The sequence below is a fragment of the Aplosporella prunicola genome, assembly GCF_010093885.1.
Source record: "Aplosporella prunicola CBS 121167 unplaced genomic scaffold K452scaffold_5, whole genome shotgun sequence".
Taxonomy (NCBI): Eukaryota; Fungi; Ascomycota; class Dothideomycetes; order Botryosphaeriales; family Aplosporellaceae; genus Aplosporella; species Aplosporella prunicola.
The window spans coordinates 998,167-1,012,721 of record NW_022983533.1 but is presented as its reverse complement, the minus strand read 5'-3'; the positions used below and the strand labels follow the sequence as shown (position 1 = coordinate 1,012,721).

General features: G+C 55.5%; 3 protein-coding genes across 3 annotated transcripts; all 3 read right to left on the bottom strand.

The window, feature by feature from the left end:
* Window positions 1-1,050: 1,050 nt before the first annotated feature.
* Window positions 1,051-6,601, bottom strand: K452DRAFT_284608 (uncharacterized protein). The gene has a single exon (XM_033539971.1). The coding sequence runs from the start codon at window positions 6,437-6,439 to the stop codon at window positions 1,313-1,315; it is 5,127 nt and encodes a 1,708-aa protein (XP_033400921.1). The 5' UTR covers window positions 6,440-6,601; the 3' UTR covers window positions 1,051-1,312.
* A 549-nt stretch (window positions 6,602-7,150) lies between these two features.
* K452DRAFT_244963 (uncharacterized protein) lies at window positions 7,151-9,914 on the bottom strand. The gene is made up of 5 exons (XM_033537965.1): window positions 9,749-9,914; window positions 9,646-9,673; window positions 8,905-9,593; window positions 8,049-8,848; window positions 7,151-7,993 (listed from the first exon to the last, which is right to left on the bottom strand). Exons 1-5 carry the CDS (start codon window positions 9,863-9,865, stop codon window positions 7,627-7,629), a joined length of 2,001 nt encoding a protein of 666 aa, XP_033400920.1. The 5' UTR covers window positions 9,866-9,914; the 3' UTR covers window positions 7,151-7,626.
* Window positions 9,915-12,095: 2,181 nt separating this feature from the next.
* On the bottom strand, window positions 12,096-14,092 carry K452DRAFT_284605 (uncharacterized protein). Its single transcript, XM_033539970.1, has 2 exons — window positions 12,639-14,092; window positions 12,096-12,580 (listed from the first exon to the last, which is right to left on the bottom strand). Exons 1-2 carry the CDS (start codon window positions 13,992-13,994, stop codon window positions 12,452-12,454), a joined length of 1,485 nt encoding a protein of 494 aa, XP_033400919.1. The 5' UTR covers window positions 13,995-14,092; the 3' UTR covers window positions 12,096-12,451.
* Between the last annotated feature and the right edge of the window lie 463 nt (window positions 14,093-14,555).

The following is a 14,555-nucleotide window of genomic DNA, read 5'->3' as shown; positions in this document are numbered from 1 at the left end:
GCCAGGTCATGGTACAAAGGCTCTCAGGTGGCTGCGGGCTGCCAACGGGCCAGGAGAAAATCAGCCAAAGGTTTGACCACTTGGCCTGGCACTCTTCTTGTCGTCCCGGGGCGTTGGCATTCAGGCTTCCACAGGGCGGCGTGCGGCGTCTGCCAATCGGCTAGCGGCTGGGATGCTTGCTGCACACACCCGTCAAAACAAGCGGCTCCCCTAGCCAAGAGCCCGTCCAACGTGGCGCACCAAGCGGGGGAGTGGAGGTTTGCGACAAGGCTTGACGGGGGAGGGCGCCCAAGGTAGTTTGAGGAGTTTGGACTTCCATATCGGCCATGGATGCGGCCGGCATGGCGAGGCAGGCAGGCAGACAGGCACGCCTCAACACCAAACGTGCCTGCCCGTGACGGAGCGGTGTGCTCTCTCTTGCTGTCTCAGGCTGACCGCTCTTCTTCCTGTCTGTCTGCTCCCGCTCTCTGACTCCTCTTTATGCTGCTGCTGCTGCTGCTGCTGCTGTCGACCAAACGCGCCGTGGATCCGCGCCATCGTCGCCGACGTCGCCGTCGCCCTCGGCCCTGTCTCAGCTGACGGTGTCTGTTTGCACGCGTGCTACCGAGCTGTCAAAAAGCAGCCAAAGGTCCGGGCCGCCGTTGCCTGCCAGGGGCCACACACGTTCATGCCGTGCCTCTTGCCGCAATCGGCCTGGTCGAGTCCGCGCGCACTCGACCCACTGCCACTGTGCGACCTGTCAACCGGGCACGTTCCTGTGCTTTAATCTTCATGTCTCGAGCAAACAAACAAAGCCCGTTTGGTAGTGCTTCATCTATCCTCCAGCCACCGTCGCCGCCTCGTCATATGGGCAGGCGCCTCTGGATAGTGGTCAGTTAGCTGCTTTTTGCTTTTGCCGTGAACCGTTTCATAGGCCTTGTATTGATTCTTGCGTGACCGTTCCTACGCCAGGACGGCCGGCACACAAGTGTCGCCGCGACCACACGAACCAGGGCGGCGGGTATGGCGACATGCATGGCCGCTCCTTCTCCGCAATCACTGCCCAATCCACGCGTCAATCGTAAAAAAGCTTCAGCTACGGTAACTAAGACGATTGAGCTACACCAACACCGTTGTACGCTCTTCTTGCATCCTGCTGAGCCGAACTGCGCAACGACGGAAAGCCAGGAAAAGGTAATCAGAAATCCGCTAGCCACCTCTCATGCCCCTTCCAGTAAAACTCCCTCTGTTATCCAGTCTTGGATAAACGAATTCCACGAACGCCGTTGGGAAGCAAATGGTACTCCCTGGACTTTTTCCCTTGCTACCCCGTCTACTCGCTATCATCATCAAAGTCCCCCTCGCTTTCGTCATCATCATCTTCCACTTGGAAACTCTCTTCCTCATCCTCATCACTTTCAACCGTGTACTTCTTATTTGAAGCAGCCGCAGCTCTGCCGGGTCGGGCCTTTGCATAAGCTTTGGCGGCCGGACTAAGGGTCTTCGGCTTCTCGGCCTCTTTAGCCTTGGCAGCTGGAGCCTTCGGTGCCGGCTTCGCCTTCGTCGCCGCAGGCTTCGCGGCAGTCTTTGCGGTAGTCTTCGTTGCAGGCTTTGGCGCATCGTCGGTGGTAGCCTTGTTCTTGCTCCCTGCGGGCCGGCCGCGACCTTTGGCCACGGGCTTTGGTGGGGGCGCATCCTCCATGTCCACGTCGTCGTCAGAAACAGAAAGAATCGTGTCGTTCGCTATGCGGGTGCGTTGCGGGGATGGCTGGGGTGCCAGGGCGGTGTAGTCGGTCTGATCTTCCTCATCTGAAAGGTTGAGGGGAGCGGGTTTGGGCTTGCTGCCAACAGTCTTGCCCAGGCCGTTGGCGCTTGAAGGACGAGCGGTAGTAGACAAGGAGAAGAGTGACCGGCTAGGAATTTCAGCAGTGGTACCGCTGGCGCCTTTGACCATGCTGCTAATATCGCCTAAATCATCGCCGGCAGCCTCTGCATCGCTATCAGAGTCAGATAAGACGTATTTGGTAGGCTTTGAGGCTGCAACACGGGCTCTACGAGATGGTGGTGCTGCTGGCTTGGCCTTGGTCTCCTTGGCCACAGCTGCAAAGACGTCCTCATCCTCACTCTCTTCACTGGCCGACCTGCTTGGTTTTTTCGCGCCATTCGCCTTTGGCTGTGGAGCGGGTTCCTCATCACTCTCGTCATCGCTGACGACAGGCTTTTTGGCAGCGGCCCTCTTTGGCTTTGGTTGCGGAGCGGGCTCCTCATCACTTTCATCGTCTTCAATGACAGGCTTTTTGGCAGCGGCCTTCCTTGGCTTTGCAGCGGCCGTGGTGACGGGCTTGGAAATGACCTCATCCGAGTCGGGTTCTACATCAGGAGGGTCAGAAGCACCGTCAACTTCCATTGCAGTGTCCGACTTCTTGGCTTTGTCTTCGAAGTATGAGGTAAGGAGATTGCTCTTCGGCTTGGTCGAAGTTGTCGAGGCTTTGGCCTTAGCCTTCGCGGCAGGTTTCGTTTCACCAACCTTGGAAGCCGGTTTGTTGGCCGCAGAGTCGCTGTATTTGTCGAAATAGCCCGACAACAGGCTGTTTTGCTTCGGAGCAGCTTTCGTCGGTTTCTTAGGCTTGATCTCGAAATCGTCGTCGCTCATCGCGTCACTATCATCCGCCTTTCTCTTCTTGGCGGCAGGTCCTTTACCTCCGATCCGGAGCTTAGCAGAAGCGCGACGACCCTTTCTGCGCGACTTCTTGCTGTTGTTTGCCTCGTCCTCGAGCTGCTGGTGCCACTCTGCGACGAAGGCATCCAGATCGGCATTCCACAAGTCCTTCGGCGACTTCTTGATAAGGGTGTCAACCTCTTCTTCCTTATCGCCGATCTGCTTGCGCAATTTTTCGACGCGTTCGACGGTCAAGGACCAGATGGCCATGCCGAGCAAGTAATCATAATCATTTGCGCCAGGCTCATCATCCTCGCTTTCCTCCTCTTCCACGACTTCTTCGGTTTCACCCTGCTTCTTGGCATCCGAGACCTTCGGGATCGGCGTGAAACCCTTCTCCTTGAGCTCCGCAACGAGCGCGGCCTTCTTCTTTCTCGAAACCACCAACTTGCCGTCAATGATCATTTGGACGAAGCGAGCCTGGTTGGTGAGCTTCTCAAGCTCTTTGTGCATCTCATTGAGCATGTACTGCTTGCGCTTCTCGTAGAACTTCAGCCGGACATGGTAAAATTCCTCCATGATATCAAGCTCAGAAGCGTACTTGTGGATCCTGCCCTGCGCGTCAAAAGCAACAAGGTTTGAAGTCGCCATGGTCTTGGAAAGTTTGAAGCGCTCTTCTAGGCCCATCTCCAAGGCGGCATTCATGTTCTTATCGTCCGCCATCTTGACGACAAAGTTCACCGTGGTCAAGGTGTGGTACTCATTATAATCCTTAATGAAGGAGGGCGTCTTCTCCGCTTTGATGATGTCTTCAAGCTTGTCCTTGAAATCCTGAGTCCAAACACGAATTGGTAGCTCAGTGATCTCAACTTCGTTGGCTCCAGTATGCCGAATAGTACCGGTGAACTTATAGCGGTCGCCACCAATGTCCTCAATTTGACCAGTCCAGCCTTTGAACCATGGGTTCATGCGCACCATGTCATCTTTAGAGGAACCCGACATTCTGCGCCTGATGTTCTCCACGATCTCAATAGGGTTGTAGTTGGGAATGGAAGAGCTCCAACCCGTACCGATACCGTCCGCGCCGTTGACAAGAATCATGGGCAAGATGGGGACGTACATTGTCGGCTCGATCGTCCTGCCATCGTCCTGATCATATTCAAGCAGGGGTTCGTCCGTTGCGTGGAACAGCCGGCGAGCGAATGGTGAAAGTCGAGTGTAGATGTAACGAGCGCTGGCCGCATCGCTACCACCCTGAATACGGGAACCGAAGTTACCACTTGGCTCCAGGACATTGATGTTGTTGGAACCGACAAAGTTTTGCGCTAAACCAGTGATGGTCTGTTGGAGAGATGCATCACCGTACGCGTAATTCGTCAAACCAGAGACGTAACCGGCAAGTTCGTTGACCTTCAAGTCTTTCTTGACGTTTCGCTTGAAACAGGTGTAAAGCACCTTGCGCTGACCAGGCTTGAAGCCATCAACGACAGAGGGGATGGAACGCATATTGTCCGCCATAGAAAAAAGTATCAGTTCCTTGTTGACGAAATCATCGTAGGAAATCTTGGGCGTGGACATGTCAAGGTATGTTCCAGGAACGAAGTTGCGCAGCCACTCCTTGCGGGCGTCAGCCTTTTTCTTTGAGAATGCAAGGTCGATCATTTGAGCTTCGTTCTCCTTCATGGTGTGGAACTCCTTCAAGTGCTTGTCGAGGTCCTGGAAATACTCGGTGGCGTCCGCAGGATCGGAGGTACCCAATCCCTTGTAGTACTTGTGATCCCAACCCTTCTGATGCGTCGGATCTACTTTCCAAGCCTCGTACTCGGGCATCGTGAAGAAAGATTTGAGTTGCTTCGGGTGCTTGGGGTCGCCCTTCCAAACCTTGACAATGGGTGTAATAAACTCCATAAGGAAACCGTCGATCTTCAACAAACTGGGAAACTGAACTTGCAAGAAGTTGATCAAAAGACCCTTGATATGACTACCATCGTGATCTTGATCAGTCATGATCATGAGGTGTCCATACCGCAAGCTCTTGGTGTCGGTGTATTCTTTCTTATGTTGCAGACCGAGGAACTTCTTGATGTTCTGGATCTCCTGATTCTTGGAAATCTGGTCGATGGAGGCGTCGCGAACATTGAGCATTTTACCACGTAGCGGAAAGACACCGAAAAGATCTGGATCCACCTCTGCACGCCCAGCCAAAGCAAGCAAACTGGCCGAGTCACCTTCTGTAAGGATAAGAGTACATCTATAGCCATCTTTGGTACCAGCCTTGTTGGCGTCTGTCAATTTGGAGTGGTTCATGCGCAGTCGCCTGCCACCATCTGATTTCTTGAGCACCTGATCGGCCTTTTGTTGGGCGAAATGAAGGATGTTGTCAACGACTGACGTCTTCGCGATGTCCTTAAGGAATTTTTCCGAGACAGTGCATTTGCTACCGAACTGGCTGGCCTTTGTCGTCATCTGTTCCTTCGTCTGGGAGTTGAATGCCGGGTTGACGATCTGACAGTTGACGAAAAGGAAAATGTGGTTGCGAAGTTGCGCCGGCTTCAGCTGGAAACCACCCTTGTTCTTCTTCTTGACGATGTCCACTAGCTTGTTGACAATTTGATCAGCGATGTAGTTGATGTGAGTTCCGCCAGATGTCGTTGCGATGGAGTTGACGAATGAAACCTGTTGAAAAGAGCCGTCCGACACAGCAAAACCGATCTCCCATCGCTCATCCGGGTTGTCGGTGAGAATGACCTCGGCGGCATCTTCTGAACCACTGGCCTGGACCTGCTCGGACTTGATGGCCTTGGTATACATTTTCATGTACTCTTTGAAGTTCTTGATCTTCAGTCTTTCGCCGTTCAAAAACACCTTGACGCCTTTGCTTGTTCCCGCAAGATCATAGACACGTCGCTTGACGAGAGCCTCGAAATCGTCGTCGATGCCATCCATACCAAACTTGGTAAAATCGGGCTTGAATGTGACTTTCGTGTAATCGTCACCCTTGCAAGCCGTGATCTTGGCTTTGCCCATCTTGCCCATGTTCTCCGTCCACGTCTGCTTGTATTTCTTTTGCGCGCGAGAGTCGGCCGTCTCGAGGGTGAATTCCGTACTGAAGATATTACAGAGCTTTGCACCGTAACCGTTGCGACCACCGGTAACTTTCTGCTGATCGTCGTCATAGTTGGAAGAGGTCAAGAGGTGTCCGAAAATCAATTCGGGGACAAAGATATTCTCAGTTTCATGTATCTCGATAGGGATGCCCTTTCCGTTGTTGCGGACGCTGATCTCTCCGGACTCACGGTCTATCGTGACCTTAATCTCATTCATGTTCTTGTCGTTTTGTTTGTTGTCCGCGGCATTGACGAGAATCTCATCAAAGATTTTGTACAGACCGGGCACAAAGCTGACTTCCCTGGATTCCATGGACTCTGTTTCCGAGTTGAACACCCACATCTGCTTTTCGGTGCGCTCTATAGAGCCAATGTACGTATCCGGTCGCTTGATGATATGTTCAAGCTGCGTGAGCTTCTGGTACTTCTGGGTGGCGGTGCCCGATTTTGCCTTGGGGCCTGGCGCTGGGGGAGAAACGTCGTCGTCATCATCGTCCATGATGCTGTCTTCTTCGATCGGTTTCGGCGCCTTCTTGGTGGTCTTTTTCGCGGTGGCAGCCTTGGGTGCGGCAGCCTTGGGCTTTGGTGCGGCGGCCTTCTTCGGCGCGGCCTTCTTTGCTGCTGGCTTTGGCGCCTCGAAGTCGGAACTCACGTTTCCGTCCTCAAAGGCCGATTCGTCGGACATGGAGTCCATGGTGAGGGTGAAAGGTCAAAGAGCGTCTGCAGTGAAGTGAACAAAAGATGGCGGGCAAACGCCCGGCGTCAAGCAAATGGCACAGTGTCGGTTCGGGGTATACAGGAGAACAGTTCTTCGAAAAAGAAAAGCGAAAAGTGGCGTTGAAGGCGGAAGATGATGTCGCCTGTGGTCGTTGTCGTGTTGGAAAGAGTTGTGTTTATTTACGAACGTCGGCGCTACTGCCATGTTGCGCCATACTTTCCCCGACGCCGCATCTCCGACCACCGATCGCCGCAGCCACGCACCACGTGCTTGTACCCAGCAAATGGTCACGTGGTTCTACCAGCAACCTCGCTGTTACACAAGAGATGCTCTTTGGGGTACTAGAGAGCTCCTGTTTTCTTATCGATTTGTTGGCACGTGAGAGGTATTCGTCGTGGCTTTGAAAAAAGCACCCCTGGCTCAAAAGAGTGTACGGGGGGGTATTGCAGTGGGTACGTACAGTACCTTGACTGTCTTGCGACGGCACAGCGGACGGAAGAAATGCTAAAATTCCGTTGATTCTGGGTCCTGTCGGGTGTAACCTTTTACTTCACTATCTTGCCGTTTTTGGCTTAGACGACTACTACTTCCAATTGCCTTTTCGGGCGACATGCAGAAATGTCATTTCCACTCAGCCAAGTATAACTCACATGCATACGGTGATTGATTCCAATGCCGAGATGCGGCGCGGTGGCGGATTATTGGTACATAATACAGCTAGTAATACAATGGCTTGAATGCCAAGATAGCACAATACCCTGGGATGACACCGTTACTCCAGTCCATGGCCCTATTGCCGACCCTTTTCCCTAAACAAGAAGACCTGCCTATCCGTTTTCCCAATACAGCCGGAAAGAAACTTTTCTATGAGCCGTGTCGAAGTCCATCGACGGCTAGATTCCATGCCAGAACGCCCCATCACATGCAAAACAAAAAGAAAGATTATCCACTAGAAGCAAGGATCTAAGCAATGCGGCACGGGCGGCAGGAGATCATTGTATGCAGCTCAGTCCAGATGAATATTCCTAATAGGTGGCTGTGCTTTAGCCTAGGCCAAAAAGGGAAGGTAGATCAGTGGTCCGGTCCACGGACTTCGGACGTCCGAACAGTCCGATGACAGGCAATGTAGGGCTTGCCATGAATGAGTACCAGTCGAAATACTCTTACGCTTCAGAGTTATGACTGTCGTAGTTCCACCCAAACTCTGGGCTCTCCTGGTAGATCATGGCTTCATCAAAAGCTTGGATGTCCATGCTAAAGCTTTCGCTCGACGGATCGAAACTATCGGCATTCTCGACATGGGTGTGGCTGAATTTGTCCTCACCCAGACTGAGTTCATTGAACAAACCCTTCATGTCTCTCAAATCCTGCTTTTCCTGGTCGCTGGGGTTGACAGTGCGATCCTCGATAAATCCGCGGATAGATTTTATGATTGGCGGGTAGCCTTCGTCTTCGGGTAGCCACCAACGTGAGACGTCCGCATTCCAGGTTTCAGACATGCGTGTTCGGAGAGCTTGCGGGTGAATAAATCTAGAAGAGCATGTCAGTTTACACTTGTTTCTGTGGGAGTTCATTGGGCACATACCCTAATGACTCCACCTTGGCAAACTTGCGCCGGCCCCACATGATATGCTTCTGATCCTTGGGTAAAAACATAATGCCCATCCCCAAGCTTGCTTGGGCCTCAATCAGAATGCCAGGAGGGCTCTGCGGGCACAGTTCGAGCCCCTCGAACATCTGGCAGACCTTAAATGCTATTGTAACCGTGTCCGGCGACGGCGTCGTTCTTCGGATCATCGCAAGTTGCAGCTTGAACATGAGAACGATGGCCCAGTAGTCGATGAGGCAAATGTTCATTGGGAAAAGGTCGCCGCCATACATGGAGTTGGGGTCGTAAGGATCCACAATGTCTTCCGGGTCTCGAGGTGGCGCACCGGAAAAATCCGTGATGTGTTTTGACTCGTCCATCAAAGCGGGATCGAGTTCGTCGTACCATTCCGCCAATCTTTGCTCTATGGCGGCACTTTCCGCTGCAAACGCTTCCGAGTCAAGAAGACCCTTTGTCGTCCTGGAGAAGAGTGCTGATACGTCCCTCGCAAACAACCGGCATTGGCATAGTCTTTCCTCGAACTTGCTGTTGAGGTCTTCTGGTCTGTCGCGAGTTTGCTGGACGTAATACTGAGCGCAGGCAACGAACCAGTCTCGTGCGAGGGCGGTCTCATTGCCGCCTAGGAAGCCTCCGAAAAGGTCGAAGCGGACATACCACAGCAAGATCCGGCGCGAAGTCTCATTCTGCATGACGGTTTGCGGGGTGTAAAGACTGGTGATGATCTCGAATGCGGCTTTTTGATGGCCTATTAAATTGACCCAATCTCCTAGGTACTCCTAGACGGCCGGATGAGCAAAATTGCCTCCTGGAAGGGATTGAGGATATCACATACCTCGATCGTAGCCAGCTGTAGGATAGTGAGAAGGGTGGCTGGACTGCGTCTTTGCCCGCGCTGCAGAGAAACTCGAAGCAGGTTAACGGACTGGTTGTAGTATCCGAGAAAGTCTTGAAGGCGGCCATCTGGCCTTTGCACCGTATGGTGGTAGGCGGCAAATCCTACAACGGCGTAGAGCAATGGGTCATTGTGCACGGCAATGTCTAGTAGGGTCGTGCGCATAAAGTCTGCGCCATCGTACTTCAAAGCGTAGTGATGGCAGGTGATGTTATCGCGGAACCATTCGAGATAATAGCGCACATCGGGCTTGAGCTCGTTCCAGGTCCTGTCCATGGGCGAGCGGCGGAGGTTCTGCCTGCTCGACGTCCGGGATGGTACAGGCCGCGGGTGGGCGTGGGCGATGACGCTCGAACTCTCCGTCGAAGGCGAGGGGCTCTTGTCGTGGGTAAGCGACGGCGTGTTCGACTGCTCTCGGCCGGTGTGGCTCGAATTGGATACGCTTGCGCGATGGCTGGATCCTGGCGTCTCCTCGTCATCGTCGGGAATTGGCGGTAGATGGTCTCTGCCCTCGTCTCCAGACGAGGCGCTGCCGGGAGAGGAGCCCTTGGTCCTGCTTGCGGCTCGATGAGATTTGGCGTTCTGGACGGGCTCCGGGTAGACACATTCTCTGTTGCCTTTGCGGCATCCTGCAGTATGTGATCAGCAGGTGTGCCACTCGGACAGACAGGACATGCATACTCTCACAGATGGGGTGAGTCTCATCGCACTGGAAGAGGGCGGGACATGAAATCAGCAAATTGGGCGCGCGGCGGGGAGTGGGCGATGCAGTGCGTCATCGTACCTTGACGCGGCGGTTTCTGCAGGTGTAGCAACCGCTGCGAGTCCTGCGGTGCTTGACGTGGTCCTGGCCGACGGCGGGCTTCCGGCGGGCCCTGGCGGAGCTCTGGGCGGGCAGCATGGTGCGGGCTTGGTCCTCGAGGTCGGAGTAGCCCTGGCGCAGGTTCTCGGAGGAGAGGGTCTGGAATGGCGGGTAGGAGGCCGGGGCGTACGAGTCCATGGGCATCATGGGCTGGGCGGCGTTGATGGCGTAGTGGTAGGGCGGCATCTGGGGCACGTTGGAGTAGTGGCCGTCCATATTGGCTTGGGCGGCGGCGGCGGCGGAGGAAAGGCGTGGAGTGATGGCGGCGGCGACGGCGTCACGGTCAAGGCCAACGTCATACGTGCTGGCGCCTAAACAAGGTTCTGCACGCGAGCGAGGAGATAGGTGTAGGAACTTGAGCGCAGCGAGTCTGGGCGGATGGTATTATGAAGTAGGCTGATCTTAGAACCGCGCAGTCCCCTGTTAGCCGCTCCCCGGAGGGTAATATACCGGGCTTAGCTGTTCCTAAGATTAGTCGGGGCAAATCGTCAATGACAGCCCTGTGGACACACGGCCGTACTCGCCGGTTCCTGGCCAGCGGCCCGGCAGGCTTGCGTGATTCAGCGATTGCTCGGGCGCAGCCGGCGAGGGAAGGATGATGAGAGAAGAGGAGGGCGCCCCGCCTTCTCGAACGGCCCTCCCCCCAACTTGGCACGACCCCGGACGCGGATCGCAGCGCTGAATGGGGGCCCAGCCGCCGGCCGACGACGGACGTCTTGGATCTCCCAGTGCTCCCGTGGCGGCCGCGAAAGCAGCTCGAGGCCCGATGCACGTCAGGCTCCGTCCGGCGGGCTGGGAGGAGGGCGGCGACAGTCGCATTAACCTCCGCCATGGGTTGCACGTTCGGAGAATCTCAAATGTCGCGCTCGGAGATTCGAGTCAATGCAAGCGCATCCTCGAGCGATCTGCCAGCGGCGCCATGGGGTGGTTCGACCAGGCGCGTGGCCGACAGGCCTGCTCCCTGCAATATCGCTCAATATCCCGTGCAGCCATTATCGCCATGCGGGCAGGGGTGCCGGTAGGGAACAACCTTAATGTCCCCCCTCTCGCCGCCGTTTTGCACCGAGATGTCGCATCAGGCAGGGCCTAACGAACGCTCCACCACCCTTCCTGCGCCCTTTCGGCCGTTAGACGCCCACGTGTCACATGCCAGCTGTCGTCGCAATCTCTGCATCAGCTTCATTGAGGCTCCGGATGCGGAAGGTCCCGCGAGCCCTCCACATGGCCGTGGCGCAGACATCATCCCGCGCCCCCAAACCCAGAGCGATCGGCCCTTTGTGGAGGTGCGGCGTCTTGGGTTGATGCTCCCCCATTCCTCATACGAATACGGATCTTCACACGTCAGTCTGCATGCAACACCAACAATGAAACAATCCCGCCCGCCTCACCGCGCGATCTGTCGGCCCGCCCCTGCACACGCGCGTCGAACGAAAAGGAAGCCCTGATGGACAGGGGTGACGGCGAGAAATAGTGTGGGGGCTGCCCCCTGCGCGCCTCTAGAGTATGTAGTATTGTAGGTACTATGTACGTACTCGCCCAGAGATCTCTTACCCCTAGCTAAATCTCTCTCTCTCCTGGCGCGGCGCGACTCCCTCTTGCTTCTTCTCACCGCCCGCATCATACCACCATCCATCTCCACCGAAGCATCCACTGCATCCACCACCATCCACATCCGTCGTCCCTCTACGGTACTACGTCCTAGCTTTTCTCACAAATCCGACTGGCACGTGCGCCCGGATTCCACCGCTCCGGCACTCCGGGTTTGTGGCGCTCACTTGGCTGCTCCGTCATCGACATCAAGCATGACCCTGCCAGCCCGCGCAACTCTGGTCGTGACGCCGCCGATCGCCTGCCAAGCCTTGACGCCTACGTCCACTCAGCGGCCTGCTAATACTAACGTCGCGCCCGCCATTGCCCTCCTCCACCACCCACGGCTCCACCCTGCTCTTGCGTCGTCGACCTCGTTCATTAAAGCTCTGTTCTAGCCTAGTCCCGCGCATCGGTTCGTCATCTCTATGACTCCCCACAGTAAAGGGAGACCCAAGGTCGTCAATCATCCACAAAAGAACCAAAATAGACGGGAGCGCACGCGCCCCCCGACAAAGAACAATAGGAACACGAAATCCCCATGACACAATCCCGTCCGTGAGACCCCGCGGCCCGCCTGGTGATAACGCCGACACCGAACAATCCCCGTGCATGCTAAACCCAGGCTCGCTGATAAAAACCGCCAAAGAACGATCATTCCTCCACAAGGCCGTCTCCGTATCGCCGTGCGCACCAAAAAAAAAAAAAAACGAGGGGAGGGCTGATTCCAACGGACAACGTCCTCCGCTAACGAGATGCTGATCATCGGATACTACTGCGCGTCGCGTCGCCTACAGCACTATGCAGGGCTTGATGTGGCAATACGCTCAGCCATCCAAATCAGAAAGGGGTCTCCTGAGCTTAACCGAGAGCCTCATCGCAGCGTTGGAGGTCAAAGAAAAAAAGAATCAAAAATCAAAACGGTAAGTGAGAGCACACCAATTCAACAAGAAGTCGTAATCTCAGGGATGAGATTCAGCGGGGCTCTCGAGAAAGATAAAAATATATCGCAATAGATCCAACCGGCGACTTTACTACTCATGCAGCTTCTGGAGGGGCCGCCGATGTAGGCACTTCAGAGCTCGCTGACGGATTCGGTCGCTGCTCATGCTCGTCCACGCCCTGGCCCCTGCACAAGGGACAGGAGTTACGGCCGGTGGTAAGCCACTGTTTATTTTCCTGTTAACAGCACTCATTTGCCGGTCACGGACGGTGATATATTTACCTGGTCAATACACTCTCGGTGGAACAAATGACCGCACTTGATCAATCGCCGCGCCTCCTCATTAACCTCGTACTCGCTCAAGCAGACAAGACAGCGTTGCTCAGAAGAGATGGGAATACACTCTGCTTCTTCTGCAGATCCTTCGGCACGACAAGCAATCAAGCCCTCGGCCGAGGCCTGAATAGTGTAAAGACCGCCTGCCGATGCAACGTCGGATTCGCTCGCAACAGGCGGTTTCGCCGGACCAAGAAGGGTGGAAAGGAGCATCATGTCCTCGTAAGTCGGTGTATCCGTAAACAAACTAGGCGTGGTAAGAATCGGATGATTTTCCGGGTAGCTGCCGCCAAGAACGTAGATGATCCAGCTTCTCGGCCCCTCGCCAGGGGCATGATCTGGCTCCACGACGCCATTGCGCCTTGCTGAACCAGCGCCAAACCTGGTGTGGTCAGACTCACTCAGGCGCCGTTGCCTGGCCGTTCGCAACGGGCTGGCTGGCTGATGTTCTTCAGAAGCCGACTCGGGCCCTGAGCTCGTCCTTGTCGGAGTACGCGCAAAGCTTTCGCGGCGCGATGGCCCCGGCGACGGTAAAGTGGGCGTTGTGGCGGGCGGTGTGAATGTCGGGGTTGTTCTGCCAGAAGAGAAAGCCGAAAGACCCGAGCTGGCAGGTGTCGAGGGTGGAGGTCGCGGGCCGACGGCTGCATCCGATAGCGTAGAACGTGGCCTAGGGCGGTCCGGCGAGCGCGAGTGCCGCTGACTGTCATACGTCGAGGGGAAGGTGTTTATACCTCCCATCGACGCCCGGCGCCTGTGACTAAACCTCGTCCCGTTTTGGGGCTGCCGAAGGATCCCATCAATGCTGGAGTCGTTTCCAGACGTGATCGGGGTTGGAAAGTTAGATAATGCATCAAGGAATGGGGGGATATTATCGTCCTGTTGTGAGCTGCCACCACTGGAGGGATTAATAGAACGAATGCCAACAATGATGATAGGAATCATCCGACCCTCGGTACTTTCATCTTCTGCACGTGAGGTTTCCCTGTCTGTGGAGTCTCCTTGAACACCAGTAGATCTTGCATCCCTCCGGTTGTTGTTAGACGAGCCAAATCTGAACATGCGGAAAAAGTTCAAGGGCGCCGGTGGGCCCCCTGGGTTTTCCGTGTTCTCATCCATGTCAGCGGCACTTCCCCGAAGAGCAGAGGCTATTCTGCCGTTTTGTAAGGACTGTAAGAAACCGTCAAAGGTGCCGTCTTCATCCTCGCCCACAAAATTCCTAGCTTCAGCGCCCGCGCGATGGTCGTCTCCCATGAGGGTTGCGGCCGTGGCAGCGGCAGCAACCGAGAGTAGGCGCGACAGCATTGCCGCGTTATCTTCATTTTGTTGGACAGGCGAGCGCCTTCGCCGCACCGAGCCTCTTATCCTTCCTCCACTTCGGTCCTGCCCGCTGCTCCCCGTCACCCGATCCAAAATGCTGTTTGCGCTCCGTAGGCTATCCTCGCGCTCATCGTCTGTTCCTGGAGATGCTACCCGTGGTCTTTGGGCTGGTTCTGCCGTGTCAAAGGTTTCGGTAAACTCGTCGAGATCTAGATTGAGATCGGGTACGTGCAGCCGTGGCGCAGCAGGTGTGCCAGAACTCTCGTCGGCGGCAGGCGAGGGCGTACGGGTCCAAAACGACGACGAGAAATGCGAGGAACTTCGCCTGTGCGACCGGTCGCGCGTGCGAGAGGACGAGTGGTGGCGGTCGAGAATGTTGGAAATGGAAGTATGGGCGCGGGTCAGCCTGGAGCGGCGGCGGCTAACACCGGAGCTGGAGGTGGACGAGTTGGCCTCGGAGTGCCAGGACTGCAGGCGGGAGAAGGGATTACGGCTGCGCGCAGGCGAGGGCGAGGGCGGATGGGTATCGAGGTCCAGTTGGCTGGT